Source organism: Epinephelus moara, chromosome 2 (genome assembly GCF_006386435.1).
Source record: "Epinephelus moara isolate mb chromosome 2, YSFRI_EMoa_1.0, whole genome shotgun sequence".
NCBI classification, from domain to species: domain Eukaryota; kingdom Metazoa; phylum Chordata; class Actinopteri; order Perciformes; family Serranidae; genus Epinephelus; species Epinephelus moara.
The window spans coordinates 35,880,620-35,899,268 of NC_065507.1; the positions used below are offsets into that span (position 1 = coordinate 35,880,620).

The 18,649-nt window shown below is 41.8% G+C and overlaps 1 protein-coding gene across 3 annotated transcripts in view; it reads right to left on the minus strand.

Annotated features, from left to right (window-relative positions):
- Positions 1 to 11,374: 11,374 nt before the first annotated feature.
- The window catches only part of ccdc9 (coiled-coil domain containing 9), a 46,738-nt gene continuing 39,463 nt past the window's right edge, over positions 11,375 to 18,649 (minus strand). For all 3 annotated transcript variants that reach the window (XM_050060891.1, XM_050060883.1, XM_050060873.1), the window contains exon 15: positions 11,375 to 17,259. In XM_050060891.1, the coding sequence (XP_049916848.1) occupies positions 17,255 to 17,259 (5 nt within the window). In that variant the 3' untranslated portion in view covers positions 11,375 to 17,254. The remainder of the gene's footprint in view (positions 17,260 to 18,649) is intronic.

The window sequence follows — 18,649 nt, forward strand, 5'->3', positions numbered from 1 at the left end:
GCACTTCTGGACGGACGAGGAAACTACATTCATGCTCCGACAGCTAAAGGAGCTAAACATTTTGAGGTTTATGGATGGTCGGAAGACGCGAAACGCGGATTTATTTAAAAATGTTTCTGAACAAGAACCAGAACTAGTTCAATACACACTATATTAAAAAGGACACAGCACCACCTATCGAGGTGGAGTCAGACGTACTTGGTCAGAAATTTCATTTTCTCTTCTGCATGTGTACTCAGACAAGACGAGAAGTCCTACTTGACTGATTTTTGCTTTTTTTTATTGGCAGGGTGAGAGGGGGAGAGGGAGGGGAACAGCATGCAGGAACGGGCCATGGGCTGGAATTGAACCCGTGGCTGCTGCAGCAAGGACAAGGTCTTTGCACGTGGGGTACTAGGTGAGCTACTGGGTGCCCCAAGATAATGTTTTTTTTGCCACTGAGTTCTTTATTTCCTCTTTGTTTGTGTTATTGTTCTCTAGTGCACAGTAATTCATTTGTTCTTTCAACATGAGGTTATGTTGTGAATGTGCTAACTGGTTCTTTAAGCCGTCCTGTCTGTCTTTTGATTTCCCTTTTTGAATGACAAATACAGACTTAACAGGAATGTACGTAACAGTTGGCCTTTGGCTGTAGTCGTTGCGATGTGTACAAGGCGACATGAGGAGACCCAACAGAGTACCTTCGTCACCACTGGTTCTTTGATGACAGTTCGGTGTCAATCAAGGATACCTTAAACAACATTGTAATATAAAGTATTCAAAAATTCTATTCAATGATTTCTTTGTGGGACGTTATAAAATGTTTCTATGTCCAACAGGGATGTGTTGTTTTTTTCTTAAGTTTGTTTGTTTGTTAACAGAAGATGAACATCATCACAAAATTCTGAATCATCCCTGAGGTGACAACATGGACATGATCCCTCACCAGCTTCCCATCCAACAACAATTACTGAAACATGAGACCAGGCTGCAGGTAGTGTCAAACTCAATGCTGCTGCTGTAGAGTACCGCAGGGATGACACTTTTCTTTAGGCCGACGGAAACGTAAGCACCGCACTGGTTTCCTCATCAAAAAGCCTGCCAGGTTTTTCCACTGGATTTTGGATTATTGCTGAAGATAAGCTGTGCGGCAAACAAACAGTTGTGATACTTACAGATTTTGTTCAGCAAGATAATCTTCACAAATGAACACCACTTTTATGATTACTGAAGCCTAAATGCAATCGCCACAAGTAAAAAGCTAACTTTAGGTTATAAACAAATTACACTACAGAGGCATGACCAAACATCACCACCTGAACAAGATCACAAAGCGGTTTGGAGGGTGATGATGTTCTGTAGGCTCATTTAGCCACTTGTTACCAATCGTTTAATTAAGACATATAAAAGCTTCAGCGTTCATGAGTGGGGTATTTACTGGAGTATTTCATGTTGTAGAACAAAACCTTAAAGTTTCTTTAGCTTGTGTTAACCACAGACCTTATTTCAGACATCTGACCAAAAACCCATATAGACTTGAAGACAAGGGAACCAGGAGAGCAGAAATGCTAACTCATTTGTGGGTTTAGGATTCATTCATGGGGCACTCTATTGATCCAGATGCAGATTGAAAGAGTTTCTGTCTTCAGGTGAACAAATGATCATTGAAAAAGATTCATGGTATTACCATTACTCCTGCTCATACAAATGTCCTTTATAAACCACCAGGGCTAAAAAACATTATATTAACAAAAGTAATAAAAAAAAAATCATTATTCTAAACAACAGCATCATCAATACATAATACTTAAATATTGATCAGTCCTAATGAGACATAAACATGTGTTTGGAGGGAGAGGTGATCATCTGGCACAAAGACACAAAGAGTTTGAGATGCTGGATGGTGAAAGTTAATATGAGACTGGCAACAGAATCAACTAGAAAACTGCACTCAGTAGAGTTCAGATCTCCGCCACGCGGCCAAGCAGCTGATCATGGCCACTCGAGACAATTCTTGCCATTTCAGCAAAGGCGTCCCAAAAGCATAGCAGAAACTGATAAAAAATACACGCCTCGTCTATTTTTGAAGGAGCCTTGGTGCGTTGCACAGAGCAGATCGAGTTTTCCTGCTATCAGGCACTGTATGTGAAATATAGATACAATATAATTATGAGGATGAATGTATTTTTAATAACTAAAACACAGCAAAAAATCTTTGATCCATGTCTTTCATAGCTGGACTTTTAACAGTATTAACGTTGTTTGTCAGCTACAGCACAACAATAACATAAATAACAACAATAAACACAATAAAACAGACAGAAAAAGAAATTTAACATTTAAGTACGTAGTCTGCTGACTTACTTATGGTAGAAGCATAATTATCAAGGAAAAATGACCAAATCAACCAAATCTGCGAGTCTACAAAATCTGGCAGGCAAAAGGGTGGTATGGTGGCAAAGATAAGAAAAACGGAATGAATTCATCTCATAATGTGCCTAACTTTAGTGGATCCTAACGTATGGGATTAATCTGCTGATGGAATTTTTTCTATAGATGTCAGTTTTTGAGCCTCAACCAAAGCCAAAATGTGTCCTGCAACAAAGGGTAAGAGTTGTTGTTTCAGTCAAGACGATGTCTGGAAAACCCCTTTACCGGCCGGTTAAGAGGAGTGAGGTGTCAGCAGTCGATGACGATACAAAACAGTAAATAAACCTTTTTTTTTTAACAATTGTGAATCACTACAACAACAAGAGGTCCTTGAGCACACAGACATCAACCTACACAAAAAATATAAGGCTGATTGGTCCAGTAGTTTGCCAGATTAGCTGCAGACAGTCAGAATCTAAAAGGTAAAAATCACTGCATATTAAAAAGGATATGTGACTTCCTTCTCCTTGTTACTATACTGTGAAGAGGTCTTCACAAACACTCCTCAGGTTTCCATAATAATTCAACAAATATGAGGAAGGTAAGGTAATTTGGAGGGTTGAGGAAAAGGCCAAGCAGCGGTGTTATTATTTCCTGGTGTCATTTAGCGAATTTAAAGCCCCATTTCCACCAAAAACTCTTGGTATAGTACCTTTAGAACCATACGTAACCCTTACGTACATGTTTCCACCACAGACAGTACTCTTGAATGTGGATGAGTTTGTTGTTGCTTGTACTCAATGCTCTGTCCAGCTCTTGCTGTATTTCCTCTTCGCCAGTGATATAGAGGAACGTCTGCACCTCGTTTATCATCCACAGAATGGGTTTACACACAGACATTTCAGAACAAAAAAGAACATGCTGGAGTGAGAGTCTCTCTTGATGGTATACTTAAAAATAGTGGGTTTGTGGGGCGTCGGTGGCTTGGTGGTGGAGCGGGTGCCCCATGTGCAGGGCTGTTGCCGCAGCGGCCCGGGTTTGACTCCGGCCTGTGGCCCTTTGCTGCGTGTCACTCCCTCTCTCTCTCCCCCTTTAACACTTGTCTGTCCTGTCAAATAAAGGCTAAAAAATGCCCCAAAAAATATCTTAAAAAAATAAAAAAATAAAAAAATAGTGGGTTTGTGCATTGAATCCTTGTCGAGCAAGGGCAGTGGTGTAGTGCTGCCAGAGCGCACCAGAACAATGTTCCAACACGTTTGTTTTCTCCAAGAGAAGAAACAGATTATTCGCAGTTCACATAAACTGGTTGAAATTCAAATTTAGTTTTTAAATGCTTGAGAAGTCAATCATTACTACAGCATAAGTCATTCAAGAGAGACGATGAAAACAAATGGAATGGGCGAAGTTGTCATATTGACATTTAAGGTGTGTTCAATTCGTGTCGTCAACTCATGCATTGAGTAACATGCATGAAAATGTTCCTCTTTAAAGTGTTGGTGGCTGCCAGCAGTCGGCATAGTGAATCAAAAAATATTTTTCTCAGTCTAAAGGGGCTAACTGTAAACTAGTAAAGATGAAAAGGCACAAAACATCTTTTCATGTTATAGTTATAGTTTACTAAAGTATAAAAAAATGTTGCCACAGTATGAACAGGGGTCACATAAGCTTCAAAACCAGCCACAACTCACTCTTAAATAGAGAACTGTCACCCTAAAGTGACAGTTCTCTATTCACCAATTGACTGAAGGGTTAACTCAGCCTTTAAGTACCGCATCAGTGTGTTAGGCACCCCGACAGAGAGGTGACACAAATGGGGACAGTTCTATTGGTACAATCCACAACTTTTCACAATGGAAAGACCTAATGTGCACCAAACTGAACTGAACTGAACCAGACTACTTGGTGGAAACCAGGCAAAACAGAAACAATTAGTGGCTGTCAGAAAAGGTCACAGAGGCAGTGGTGGAGGAAGTATTTATATCCTTTACTCAAGTAAATGTACTAATACAACTGAAGTACTGAAAATACTCCACTACAAGGAAAAGCCTGCATTCAAAACCTTAAAGTGAGTAAATTTTATCAGCAAAATGTATATAAGAAGTAAAAGTACTCATTGTGCATTTAAATGTTCCCTGTCAGTGTTTTCCTATTCTATCTGATGTTTGTGAATTAATATTACTGCTGCATTCATGTGTATGTTTATTTCACTGCTGTAGATGTTTATGGTTGTGCTCATTTTAACTCTTATATATTGTTGGATAGTTAAATCTACAGCAAAGCATCATATTCTATAAAATCATCATGTGTTTATAGCCTGTCTGTCCTCTGAGAGCCACGTATCTCTATAAAGTCAACACTTGGCAAGCTTTGGAGGTACATGGTTTTCACTGGACAGGAAGGCTATGAAAAACTGTAATCCGCAAAATAACTAAAGCTGACATCAGCTTGCCCCTTTAATGAAATGTCCGTCTGTTATTTCAGTGCAGAATGACACACCGCCTCAACGGCAGTCAGAATGACGACACACCCACGCTGGAATAAATGCATAGTTTATCATATCATAACAATAAATTCTCAAGGCTACATCGTAAATAAAACAGTCTAGTAGATTAAGGGACTGTAGCCTAAATTATGAACAGGAAGTGAGGTGAACAAACCGTGTCATCAAGAAGAGGTACAAATGTGACATTGCATTGAATATTTATGCTCATTCTGTGAGGCGCTGCAAGACAAAAGTTGCTCTAAAAAGGTTAAATTGCTGCAACTACTGAGAGTATACTGAGTGATCGCCTTGCATTTCATACAGCTACGAGCTACCAGAGATCACAATTTAGGCTACTTCTGCTACAGTACAGTATCGCTTTAAGTTCCTCTAGATACCTGAATAAAAACAGCATCCTGCTGTGGAAACAAAGAAAAAAGAGAGAAGAGTCAATCATTCTTCTATAGGCATATCTTTAAAAAACAAGTCTCCATTAGTGCAGAGCTGTGGATCTCATGGGGGACGTCCTTGAGGGGTCTCAGTGGTTCTTGAAGTGAGATGTTGAGGGGATTTTTAAGGGGGTGCAGTAGGATCTTTGGGGTTATAAGGGGTTCTTCAGCGGGGTTGCATGATTTATCTAGAAGTTCAAGAGTTCTTGAGGAGTTGCAATGGCTATAGACCTTCATAAGGGTGTTCTTAAGGGTTCTCTTAAGTGCTTGAGAAGGTGGAATAGTTTTTGAGGGGGATGTTACTCAGGGAATTCAAGATTTTCAGGGGGGAATAAGGGGCTCTTGGGGGGAGGTCTTAAGTGTATTAAGGGAGTTCTTGTGGGGGATCCAGCAGACATCGACTGGGTTTCTTAAGGAGGCAGAAATTATATTTTGAAATCACTGTAAAGTGCAAGAGTTAAAGCATGGATGGATTACTGAGCAGGCCCACTGGGCACAGGTCCAGAGTCTCTGTTACCCCTTTTCCACAAAATCAGCTCTGGTTCTTGAACCAGTTCTATTCAGGATTCTTGGAACCTTTGTGCTATCTAGAAAACCAGCGTTTCCACCAGTTTAAGATTTTTATTTGTGGGCAACTTTGCCTTTTAATGATGGTGCAGCAGAGGATGCACAGGGAGGGTGGGAGGGAGGGGCCGCAGGTTGAGTTGAACCTGGGCTGCTGCAAAGGAGTCAGTCCACATGGGGCGCACACTCTACCAGGTGAGCTAGAGGTCGCCCAGTGCTTCCACCAGTTTCCATTAGAACAATTGTAATCAATGATGTGTCATCGACAGAGGTCGTTGCACAATGCACAACAGAAGGAAACAGCAACAGCAGGATGGGGATCGCATTGGTAACTGTAAAATTTTGTTCTGTTATTCCAGATATTTGCTTTTATCCAAAAACAAGAACGAACCAACTAATAATGAGACCACTGCCTGCTCTTTTCTCTGCTGATTTCTCACTTTACTTCTCCATTGTTGCCTTCTTCATCCTCTCTTTCCATCCTGTAGAATATGACACGCCCACAGATGTACTCACAGTTTGCACTGCAGATCAAGGAAAACTTGCTATTTTTTGGTTTCAGCCGGAAACCAACTTTTCGGGTTCCAAACCAATTCATTTTTGTTGCAATGCTCCAAATGGTTCAATATTAGGTGTCAGGAACTGGAGCAGAACCGGTTCCATGTTGGTGGAAAAGGGGTATGTTTGAAATAAATTAATATTAAAGGAGAACTCCAATGATTTTACACATCAAGGTGTGTTTACAGGTGTTGGGGAGTACAGCTGCATATGTAAAAAAGTTGTATAAACTCTTGTGTCTCCAGAGGTTAGCTGCACAAAATTGCCCCAAGTGATGTTACTCAAGTCAGTGATGGTTGGAGCTGAAGACTAGAGGTTTGAAAGAAAAAATCTGTATGTGTAGTTAGAGAGAAATGAGACCTCTTTAGCCCGCTCCTCATCTCTGCTGCAGGCCACATTAGCCACTATACTAGTATAACACATCCAAATCCCTTGCTGAACTGTCAGCGGTCAAGTTGCATTGTGGGTAATGTAGGCATCAGGGTTTGACAAAGATGAAGAATGTGCAGAATTAAAAATAAATATATTTGTTTTTGTATTTAGATTTTGTTTTGGCTTCATATTACAGCTGCACTCCATACTGAGGCTTAGGGCTGCATCTAATTATTATAATAATCATCAATTATTATTTATTAGTTCCCAGAGCCAAGGTTACATCTTAAAAATGACTTGTTTTATCCAACCAACAGTCCAAAATCACAAGATTTAGAGTCAAATACAATGTTTAAAGGTTTGACGATTGGCTAATCAATTCATGTTGCAGCTCTGCTGGCTCGAAATTTTCATCCCCATACAGCAACATTAGTCATGTAAATCAGTTTGACAGGAGAGCAGCTCCGCTTTATGAAAGCGGCCCCTGCATCTAAAGCTTTCTATGACAGTTTCCTGCAGCATTGTGCACGGCATGCTGTGGTGTTCAGTGTAATATCTGTGCAGAGGTCAGGAGTCAGACAGTGTCTCTTCATCTCCAGCATGAACTAAATACTAAAGTTCAGCTGCAGTTTTTGAACCAACAGCAGCATTTAAAGAGTCTCTTTCAGTCTGGGGGGCCTTTTACATTTCTGTGCCCAGGGGCCTACTGTCTCATAATCCGCCCATGAGTTACAGGATGTATGTATGACTTTCAGAAGAACCACCATTTTATCCCTCACACAGTGAAACATCCCAACAGTGAATCAAGAACAGAAAAACCCTTTATGGAGATTTTAAGACTCTTACTGGCCGGGGAAGCAAACATGTCCTCCAGGTCTGGTGACAAGAACATGCTAAAACACATAAACCCCCTCAGGACTAGGTGTTTGGGTAAAGCTGGCAACAAAAACAACAAGCACCCCCTCCCCACCTGCATCCTGCATGCGGAACACTGATGCATCCCGGCAGCGCGTGCCCCCTCTGTCCTCCCTCAGGTCCTCAGTCAGCATCCCAAACTCTGGATGCAGTCATGTCTCTCTGTGCGCTCCCATCCGTCCCCGCTGCAGCCGCATGTCAGGTGTGTGCAGTCACCTACGTAATCTGTGTAGATGTGTGCGTGCGTGCGTGCGTGCAGTATAGTCATCCTGACAAGCAGTCGGTGCGGTTCGGTGCCTCGGTGCCGTTGGTGCTGTTCTGCGTGTCCGGTGTCCAGAAAAACACATAATAAATCACCAGGATGAACGCAGCCACGGACACGCAGAGGAAATAGGCGATCGCCATCGCTACTTTCACCCAAATCTTAGTTGACATGTTGGCGTGTTTGGCCCGCAGCTCGCCGGGATAGCTCGGCCTCCGCTTCATGTCCCCGTTCAGCTTCTCCGCGGTCACGGTGACTTGCCTGCCGGCCGCTCTCATCTTGGTATTACCGCTAAAACCTTATCCGACGATTTCTCCTCTGCGGAGTGTTGTGTGTTCATTTGAGTCCGGACAGCAGAGCCAGATGCCCCCCTCTCCCCTCCACGGCTCTCCTCTCCTCCGATCCGGGTTTAGGACGCGCTGTAAACCGCAGGGCAGCTGCTCGGGTCCCGCAGCCTCCTCCGCTGCCGTGTCCGCAGGACGATGAGGCTCTCTGACCCCTCTGAGTCCTCAGTGCGCACCGGGCAAACTGAACTCAAGGAGGCTGTCTCTGGCATCAGCTGGATGGGACCGCTGTCAAGCTCACCATGTTCACAGAGGCTGTTTCCGGTAGGACTTTTCAAAATAAGACAAGGTGCGACTGCAAAATCACAAAACAGTAACGACCATAAAGTAGAGAGGGGTGTTCAGGTGCTGCAGCTGCTCAAAGACAGAGACCTAACTATTGATAAAAAAAAAAAGTTAAAAAAAAGATAAAAGAAAGAAATCAATTATTTATGTAAAATGACAATAACTGATATTTTAATAGTAGGGTATACTTTTTGGTAGATTACCACAAGAACCACCTAAAACACTGAGGACTACCTGAAGTGTTACTTATGGAACTTGTTATGTATCTCTGCTAAATTTCTACTAAGAAAATATGTTGCTAAGTAAAATACTTAAGAAACTTGGGAGGTTCAAACACATCAAGAACCCCTACCCCACTCTGATGACATTTATTCATTCATTATTCATTCATTATCCGTATCCGCTTATCCTGTTAAGGGTCGCAGGGGACTGGAGCCTGTCCCAGCTGACACTGGGCTAGAGGCGGGGTACATCCTGGACAAGTCGCCAGACTATCACAGGGCTGACACGTAGAGACAGACAACCATTCACACTCACATTCACATTTATGGACAATTTTAGAGTCTTTGGACTGTGGGAGGAAGATGGAGTACCCGGAGGAATGCTGACACAGGGAGAACATGCAAAACCCACTCAAAAGGGCCACAGATGGCTGGTGGGTTTGTACCTGGAACCCTCTTACTATGAGGTGACAGCGCTAACCAGTGCACCACCATGCTGCCCCTCAGATAATATGTTCAAGTAACATGGGACAGTCATGTATGTTTGATTTTTTAAAAATGGTTAAATCCATTAAATCCATTTATCAGTTCAGTTATTAGGTTATTAAATCATTAACTAATTTGTGGACTTTTATTCTTCGTGGAGCTAACTGCTACCAGCTGTAAATCACTATAGAGGTTTGTAATATTACTGGGTGGCACACAACAGCATAAGTCATGTTTTAATGGCACCATGTTACCTGATGTCCCAAATTACCTGACTTCACCCTAGTGGTCATATTTAGTTATCACCTGCCTGTAACCCAATACTGGAATCTTAAACCGATTTGAAATAATTCAGTTATGCCTAAACCCAGTAGACTACAGGATTATTATTTGCTTTATGAGAGCAAAATATGACCAGTGTGAGAACTGGGCACAATGTGCAAAATAATGCTACATCAAAACCAAAACAGAGGTAAACATGTAAACATTTAAATGTGAATGGCCAGGTTTGTTTCTCAGGATTAATGAGTGAATTAATGACTCAATCGGAGCTCGATTGACTTTCAGTGATAATATCCAGTATGCTAATCTGACAGACAGTAGCCTACAAGTTTGAGAGGAACAGGTTTTTGCAACGTGTCGAATTTTTTGAAAATTGAGATCAGCAGCTAAACCTGGGGAGTCAACAAATCTGTCAACAGACATGAAAAGGGCACTACTGATGACATTTAATGATCTGTACTTTAATACAAAATTGAATTATTTACAGTACTTGAGTATTCCAAATTACCGCTACTTTATACCTCTACTACATTATATCTCAGAAGCAAATATTGTACTTCTTACTCCACTACATTCAGTTGATAGCTTTGGTTACATTCTTATTAGTGATATTATAGATTAAGATAAAACTTTATTGATCCCCAGGGAGAATTCCCATATTGTATTTAAAATGAGTGATAAACATATCGATGCATCGATAATGTAATAGACTGTAATTATGGGTCTTTATTTTGATGCCAATTCTCTTGTACATTTACTTGAGAGAGAAGAAAACACTTAAGAGTAATTTTACACTGCACTATTGTTGCTTTTGCTCAAGTACAGGATCTGAGAGCTTCTTCCACCTCTGGATGAAAGTAAAGTGAAGGGACCTTTATTTTGTGATTAAAAATGGAGGGACCACTCTTATTTTGAAGGTAATTTCGCCGCGTTTCCGGCACCGCTCCGCCTGTTTGTCTCTCACTTGACGCAGCTTCGGACGAGGAGGGGCTGAAAGTACGCAACACCCAACGATTGGGTCATAGTTTGAGAGAAACGTCCCGCAGCAGAAGATGGGAGAGATGCAGTCTTCATCCACAAATTATCACCGTCTCTGATTTTCTCCTCCAGCCTGCAAAATCTGCACAGCAGTGGGTCACGAGAGCTCATAAAGAGACACTGAAACCACTAAAAAAAAGCTTTCCCTACACAGATGAGTCACCGACTGCAGCCATAAAATGTAGGCTGTGCATTGGGTGCTGTTAACAGGGGATGGAAAGAAGAGCGATGGGGCCATTCTTCCTCCTGTCCTGCAGCAGCCTGCAAGGTCAAAATCATGCAACAGACAGGATTCGAACACAACAACAAAGCACTCTGGGTATTCAATATGTGCACGAGGCAGAATGGTTTTATACTGCCATGCTGCCTGGTGAGTGGGACGTGAATTTATCTCTGTGGTGGAAGCATAGAGGAGCAGGAAGGTCATCAGCACACATATTTCAGTGGATGCAATCATCCGCATCGGGCATTTTTTTAATCCAACATGGCTGCACGCTATCGCTTAAATGAACGCCTTCAACGTGACACTGAATATTACTTTTATGTCTCACATGCTGGTGCCCTATGTTAAAAAAATGCAGTGTAAGTGCCCTTCCAGTGGTGAAGCATGATGCAGTGGCCTTTGTGCAAGCAAACTTTCTATGTGCTGGTGCCCCGCTGCATGCACCTGGTGCCCTGGTTCTATTTATCAGCGCTGCCCCTCAGACGGCTTCAGTCCACCACTGCTCTCACACCCACAGAAGAATCAGACCTGACTCCAGATGTCAGAGAAAAACATTTATTGGCTAAATGAGAGAAACAAGAAACTGATAAAGCAACAGTGTGCTTTACAAACATCAGGGCTGTTTTTCCCTGTGAGCTGATGGGGAACACGTATTTCATTGATGGCTTTGACAACATTAAAAAGCTACAATTTTGGATTCATGCTAGTCCTGATAATCTTAATGAAAACAGCTGCACACTTCCACTCCAAAAACACAGCCTGTTCTCTCTCCCAACTTGTCAAATACCGCCATTTTGTCAGTGATCTCTGCGTCAGATATCGACACACATAGGCACCTTTTGCAGCGGTATGATACCGGGGCAGCTATTTCTGACGCTGCCAGTTAGTACCGCAATATGAACAAAGAGAAAGTCCATATGAGGTAGCCGGGAGGAGAGGTGGGTCAAACAAACAAAGGACTTTCATCCGGGAGTCCACTGTTTGTTTCCTGTGTGAAACCACAAGTCAGTGGAGTTATTTTGATGACAAGGTAGTGTGATAATATGTGTAGCACACTACACGGGTGATATATGTCACATCGGGTGCCATCACGTTAGTAAGACACACACTTATTTTAGGCCAAACCATGACGTGTTTTTTTTCTAAAACTAACCAAGTGTTCTGGTTGCCTAAACATAAAGGCTTTGACATACCAAGCTGTCAGTCATCTTTTCGTCGTTTTTTTTTTTTTTGCTGATTCAGCATGTTGAATCGACGTCTGAGATGGCAGACCCCAACGGTGAATAAAATTGCACTGTTTGTTGGCAGTTCGGCTCAGTGCACGGGAAGTGAGGAAAGTAAACAAAGAACTAAAGTCGGGAGGGAGTGAGACCAAAACAAAACTTGTTACATAATGTGAGATTATTTTTCTTTAGCCATTGAGCTCTTCAGCACAAACATTTCGTTGTGGTTTGTGTTATATTTTACTGGTGCACGGTAATTATGCTCTGCTCATTTGACACTGGATTGTGTTGAATACAGGCTACCGACGCCTGCTTGGTAAGTTATCTCCTCTAATGCAGGTGCAGAACTTATGTGCTGGTTGGCAACTTTTGATGAGACACAGGCGATGTGAGGCGACACAACAGTCAGCTTTCAACACTGCTGGGTCTTTGATGTTGGTTTGGTGTATCTGGGCCTTTAGGAAATAAACCTAAAATCAAAATGTTTTACCTACGCTGTAAGTTTATTCTGACGAAGACTATATGCCTGTGACGAGCTGTACACTTCCCATGAAAACTGAAGTTTATTTTAAAAAGAGACGATGCATGTAACAAACGTCAATTGAGACGTCCTCTATGAACATTCAAAACAAACGCAGTAGGGTACCTAGCACGCCATATTCCGATGTTTAGGTCCACTGACAGGGCGGCAGTATTTGATGAGTTGGGATGAGAACGAGTTGAAAAAGACCAAACCTTGTTAGTTCTCAGAGCGGTTTCATGTATCAAACAGGAAGACATTGTAGAAATGGATATACATTGAAGCATCTCCTGCCTTAGTTACAATCAGTCATCGAAGCTCAGAAAAACAAACATCTACACGCAATCAAAAAACACACACAAAAAAAAAAACATGTTTTCATCGCTCACAGGCTACATGTTGCACAAACACCCAACTGTGGAATGTTCATTTCCATTTAAAAACTGTACATATTGCAGTTCCTTTCAATCCAAATGCATCATTTTTATTCCTCTGATACAGAACACAAAAAGATTAAAGCAACCCATTTATCCCAGTGTCCTCAAACGCCACAGGCGACCACAGGCATGATTTAAAGACTTTGCAGAAAACAAAGCACAAACTCAAAACAAAGCAAACTAAAAGCCCTTGATCTGCTGAGGTATGAGTGAAGACTTTCATTTCCAGAGTTAACTGGTCTTTACTCAAGAAGTCATTCACATTACTGCGCTGTAATTCAACACAAGTCTGTATTTCCAAATAAGATACATGGCTGTTTAAAAATATATATTTAATGTAAAGCCAATAACACAGGTTGTTTTTTTCAAACCATGAAGCCATATTGGATTTTTAAAAACAATTAAAGAGGCAGTGTGTCCTCTAAGGAGAGAGGGGGGAACTCTTACCAGACGGATATGAACAGATTTCTCTGTCCAACTGATGATTCACAAAATGACAGCAAAGTCTGCATCAGTGGGAATATCAAATGTTGTCTGATTGTGACACAGAATGACATAATTAAAAACAGCAAACGGACCGCCGCCTCTGAGTACATCATTGGTATTTTGATAGATTTTAGAGGAGGAGGAGGAGGTCACATGGTGTTTACTTTCAAAGTGCCCTCAAGCAACACACCTGATCCTAGAAGTCTATCTGGGGAGAGCATCAGCCGAAGAACTGAATGTCTGATAACTGCATAACAGCAGGCTTGCACAGCCGGCTCTGATGAAAAGCATATAATAAATCACACTTAATACATCATCATCTACATGCAGTGAAGCTCATGTAAACATGTTGGGCTGAAGGTTCTTATTCTGAGAGATCTTCGGTGTGTAGTCAGTGGGTCTGATGAAAAAAAAAGTACTGTACATATACAAGCTAAGTCATTAAAAACCACAAAATAAACCCAAAGAGCAGAGCAGGCTGGGGGGTGGAGACCCATCTCTACATGATGAACACTAATGGATATTATGGAGATGGTGAACAGGCATAAATTGGACACCACAATCACTCACAGCAGAAGCTTTAAAGTTGCAACAAAACAAAGAGAGCAACTCTGGAAAAGACTGTGCAGACAATGTTTGCATAAAAGTGATAGAGTTCACAGTGTGAGTGTTTAGAGGGTGGAGGTTAACATGAAGTCTGAACATGTAGCTTTGTTTCCAAATGCAACTCACACTAACAGTCTTGTTTGAGTCTCTAACACTGGAGCTTGTAAGCTAGCTAATCAGCCAACATGCAAAAACTGGCTACTTTATATTAATTTAAGGCTCAATGTGTAAGATTTAGGGGGATTAAGTGGAATCTAGCAGTGAGGACTGCAGATTGCAACCAGCTGAAACTTCTCCTTATTAGAATTTCTTATGTGTTGATTGTTCAGGAGGTTTTTACTGGGAGACGAATTATCACAGAGGTCTCTTCCTCTCCAAAACAAATTGACAAATTCTGACGCTGCTCCTCGCAGATGGGCTTCTAACACCCATGATCCTTTCTAGAGCCAGCAGCCCCTTTTACACTGCCTCTGTAAAGTGGGTACTTCACAGAGTTATTCCACATATTCCTGTGTAAAAGGTATGATTGCGGAATGGGACACAGAGATAGTAACAACGCCGAAAAAATGTCTGTTTAAACACAACAGGCAGCAGGATGGGATCATGGGCAGGACGGGTGTGATGTTTGGACGTCATGTTATGCATGCGACCCACTGTGGGAGATTTAAGAAGTAGCTGATAGCAGTTAACAGCGTACTCAAAAAAAAAAAGAAAAAAAAAAAAAAGAGCAATGACCGAAAATGTCTGAAAATTGGGAAAATAATGAAGTCTGGGAGCTCCTTACCCCTGAGCAGAGGACGAGGTCATCTGCCAGATAACAGGGACAGTAAATGATTGTTATTGGCATGTTATGCCATTGTTATTGTTTATAAAGTCACACTAGAGGCCAACGCTGTTGTGTTACAAGTCACGCCTCGTGCCACTTTTGCTTCCGTGATGCTGGCTTGCTGTCTACAATCACACACTAGAGCGGCATGATGTCACCGTTCTGTGTAAAAATGCAAATGTCACATAAAGAAGGGACTTCGTAGCAGCTCTATAGTGCGATCTGTGTGAAATGGCCTGGTGTTCGGTTAGTCCATTCTGGGCTACTGTAGAAACATGGCGGTGCAACATGGCGATCTCCACAGACGAGGACCTGCTCCCTTATGTAGATATAAACGGCTCATTCTAAGGTAACAAAAACAGGATTGTTACTTTCAGGTAACCATACACTGAAGAAGACATACTTCCCCCTAAATCCTACACACTGGAGCTTTATTAAAGTCTGTTCACAGGTGTTGAGGACAGTGTTAATTTCGGTAATGAAAACTATGACTAAATATGTCAGTTATTGATACTTTCTTCCGCAGCTAAAATGAGACGGATCTAATGTCATTCAGCACTAACTGTGATGACATCTGTTGACTGTTGATTAAAAACAGACTAAAATGTAAGTCAGAGGAGATGAAATATGAGACTGGTCGGCAAATAGTGTGTTGGTTGAGCGGTTGATTACACAAATTGATAGGTAAATGCATTAATCAATAAGATGTTTAGAATGGTTTTCTTCACTAAGATAAGACTGCAATGCTCAGACTTTTATGCCATGTTCACACTGGACGCAGAGGCATCCTGTTATGTCAACTGTTCTGCAAGCAGTCAACTGGCCGTTCAAATCATAAGCACATTTCTCTGCGCTGGTCAGTGAGCGATTCTGCTCATCTGCTCTTTTGAAATCACATGTAAAGCTCTGTCTCTGTCTGCTGTGTGTACGTGTGTGTGCGTGTGTGTGTGCATATTTTATCATTTATAAGCATCAAATCATTTATATCATACATAATATATCAACTGTACGCTCCTTTCTTCATTGGTTTGCTTGTTTACTGTCTGTTCATGAAAACACATTGGTTCCGCCTACATAATTCCTACTTGGTGCATGACTTGTGATAGTCCTGTCATCGTGACGTGAACCGAAAACATACAAATTGTGGCAGCTTCGGGCATGTCTGCTGTTTGGTAATGGCAGATTTGGTTTCTAGGAGACACCAGCAAAGCAACAACTCAGTATATAAATGTCAGATAAGTTGGACCACCATGTTTAACTATATAACTTTAAAAAACAAGTTTGCTGATTTCATGTCTGTACAATTCAAATTAATTGCCTTTAGTCCACCCAGAAGTGACTGCTGTTGTGACGGCTCATTTATGCTCAACGTTAGATAAAGAGACAGTGAAGCCTTCTGTCCATACACTGTGTTCATTTAGTCCATATTTGTGTGTTTACGAGACGGAAGGTCACCACATGCACTAGCCAACAAGCTGGCATTGTTGAGAGGTTGAACTAATGTGATCATTGATGAAGTGATTATTTTCCAGATGAAACCAACACATGATGATCCACATCTGTTCTGATCCTGAGACAGCCGAGCCGCATGTTTAAAAAAGATGTGAACCTCCAAACTGGTCATCTGAGAGCTTTTTATAAACTGATATCAGATCAGTTAGGGCTTGGCGTTGCACAGCCTTATTCACTGTGGACTGGCCCGGCTCTGCTCGGCTCAGGGGTGCTATCAACAGGCAAAAAAATAAAATAAACTGGATCAGCCCACAACAGTCAGTGCTGTAAACTAAGTTATTGTTATCACCTAAAACACCTCTTATAGCTCACTGATGGGTCAGCTCATTCAGGGCTCGACAGGCTCAATTCATAAACTCAAAAATCTAAAAGAGCAAAAACTTTGCTCGTTACTGAAGTTCTGGGTGTAAAAGGGATTTTTTCTATAATGATCTTCTGCGATAAAACCTCTACATGTGGACTTTTGTACAAAGTCAGCTCATGCTCAGTTCATTTTTTTTTCCAGCGTAGAAAACTTCAAGACAACATAACATTTTGAAAACCAGTGAGTGACGGGGATTTGACTCTTCATACTTAACAGAGTGAGACAAACATGGCGGCGGCCCAGAGGTGGTCAGACCCACCGATTTAAAACAAACAGCAAGAGAGAGGCCGGTTCATGGCGGCGATGCACAGTCCCTCCTCCTCCTCGTGATGGTTTCTTCTTTTTTCTATTTCAATGTGTGGCGGTTACTCCAGGGATGAGTAGTGTGATGCTCTTTGTCCATCTCATCTGTCCATCCTCCTCAGAAGTGTGTGTTTGTTCCCAGCAGCTTCAGCCTGTTGACACAAACACAGAGATGAAGTGGTGGTGCGTGTGTGTGTTACTGTGCTTAATGCTTTTAGCCAAAGCAAACCACAGTAACCATAAAGTGTGAACATGTTCGGAGCGAGCAGCTCCGGGGGAGAGTCCCTTACTGTGACTGTAGCAGCATTATTAACGTGACTCTGCTGCCGAATGGGAGAAATAATCGCATACAGTGACGAGCGCCTCATAATCAATACTGAATCAAGCAGCCAGAGAAACATGCTCACGTACCAAATGTATACCAACACTTTCCTGATCTTTAACTTACAACCAACATTTTGATCCTTAAAATTCAACATGTTGTTGTTGAATCTATGTTCAATAATACATTAAACATTATCCTGTCATTAATTTTACTCTCTGGGACACGAATGCAGTGCTGCAACAAAGAAAACAGTCTCAGCCAGTCAACACTTCAAATATACAGTAACAGTGAGAAGACTTAAGTGTAAGTTGAAGAACACGCTGCTTTCTAAGGTGGAAGTTAAAACATAAAAAAAAAAGAATATGATTACAACTAGGGCTGGGCATTTATGCAAAGATTAATCAAAACTGAAATGGTCATGTTGGTAATTTTGCTTTTCTGTAAATACTTTCCCACTGCGTGTGTTCATGTACTGTCCCCTTAAAAACATACAATGGTCTATGTGGTCACGTGACGCCGCCCCCCAGTCTGCGACCTTGAAGCAACATGGAAAATGGAACTCAAACACCGAGCCAACTGAGCAACTTGAGCAGTTTGTACCAAAGAGAATTATTGTGTCAGTCTTTTGGACACATTTTGGCTTTCGTGAAGATGACACCCAACAGGAAAAAATCAAATGTAAACACTGCGGAAAAAACGTTTCAGCGCCCAAAGGTAACACCACCAATGTGCTTCAGCACTTGGCGCACAATCACTTTACAGAATATGAACAAGGCTTGTGCCGATTTCCGGTTTAACCTGTTCGGTCCGGTTTAAGAAGTCCACCGGGTTTAATTCACGTCAACCGGATACACTGGAGGAGGGGAAAAAAACAAACAAAAAAACAAAGCTTTTCACATCGGCGTTGTGTCAAGGGACTATATTCAACTTATCTTGCATTGTAACATGCATTATGACAACTTAATAAGGTTAATGTTTGTTTATAAACAAAGTGGAGGAGCCTACAAGTGTTTTGTTTAGTTTGTCTCAGAGGCTGCAGAGGGACTCAGCAGCTCCGCTCTGCTGCTGCTGCTGCTGCTGCTGCGAGAGATCAAATTTCATTGGGGCGGGGCAAAGTGCGAGGGAGTCAGCAGTCATTCAGTTTGTTGCCCTAGTAACCCGTTTCCACTGAAGAAGTTCCTGGTATTATTTGGGGGGCTGGAACTACTACAGGAACG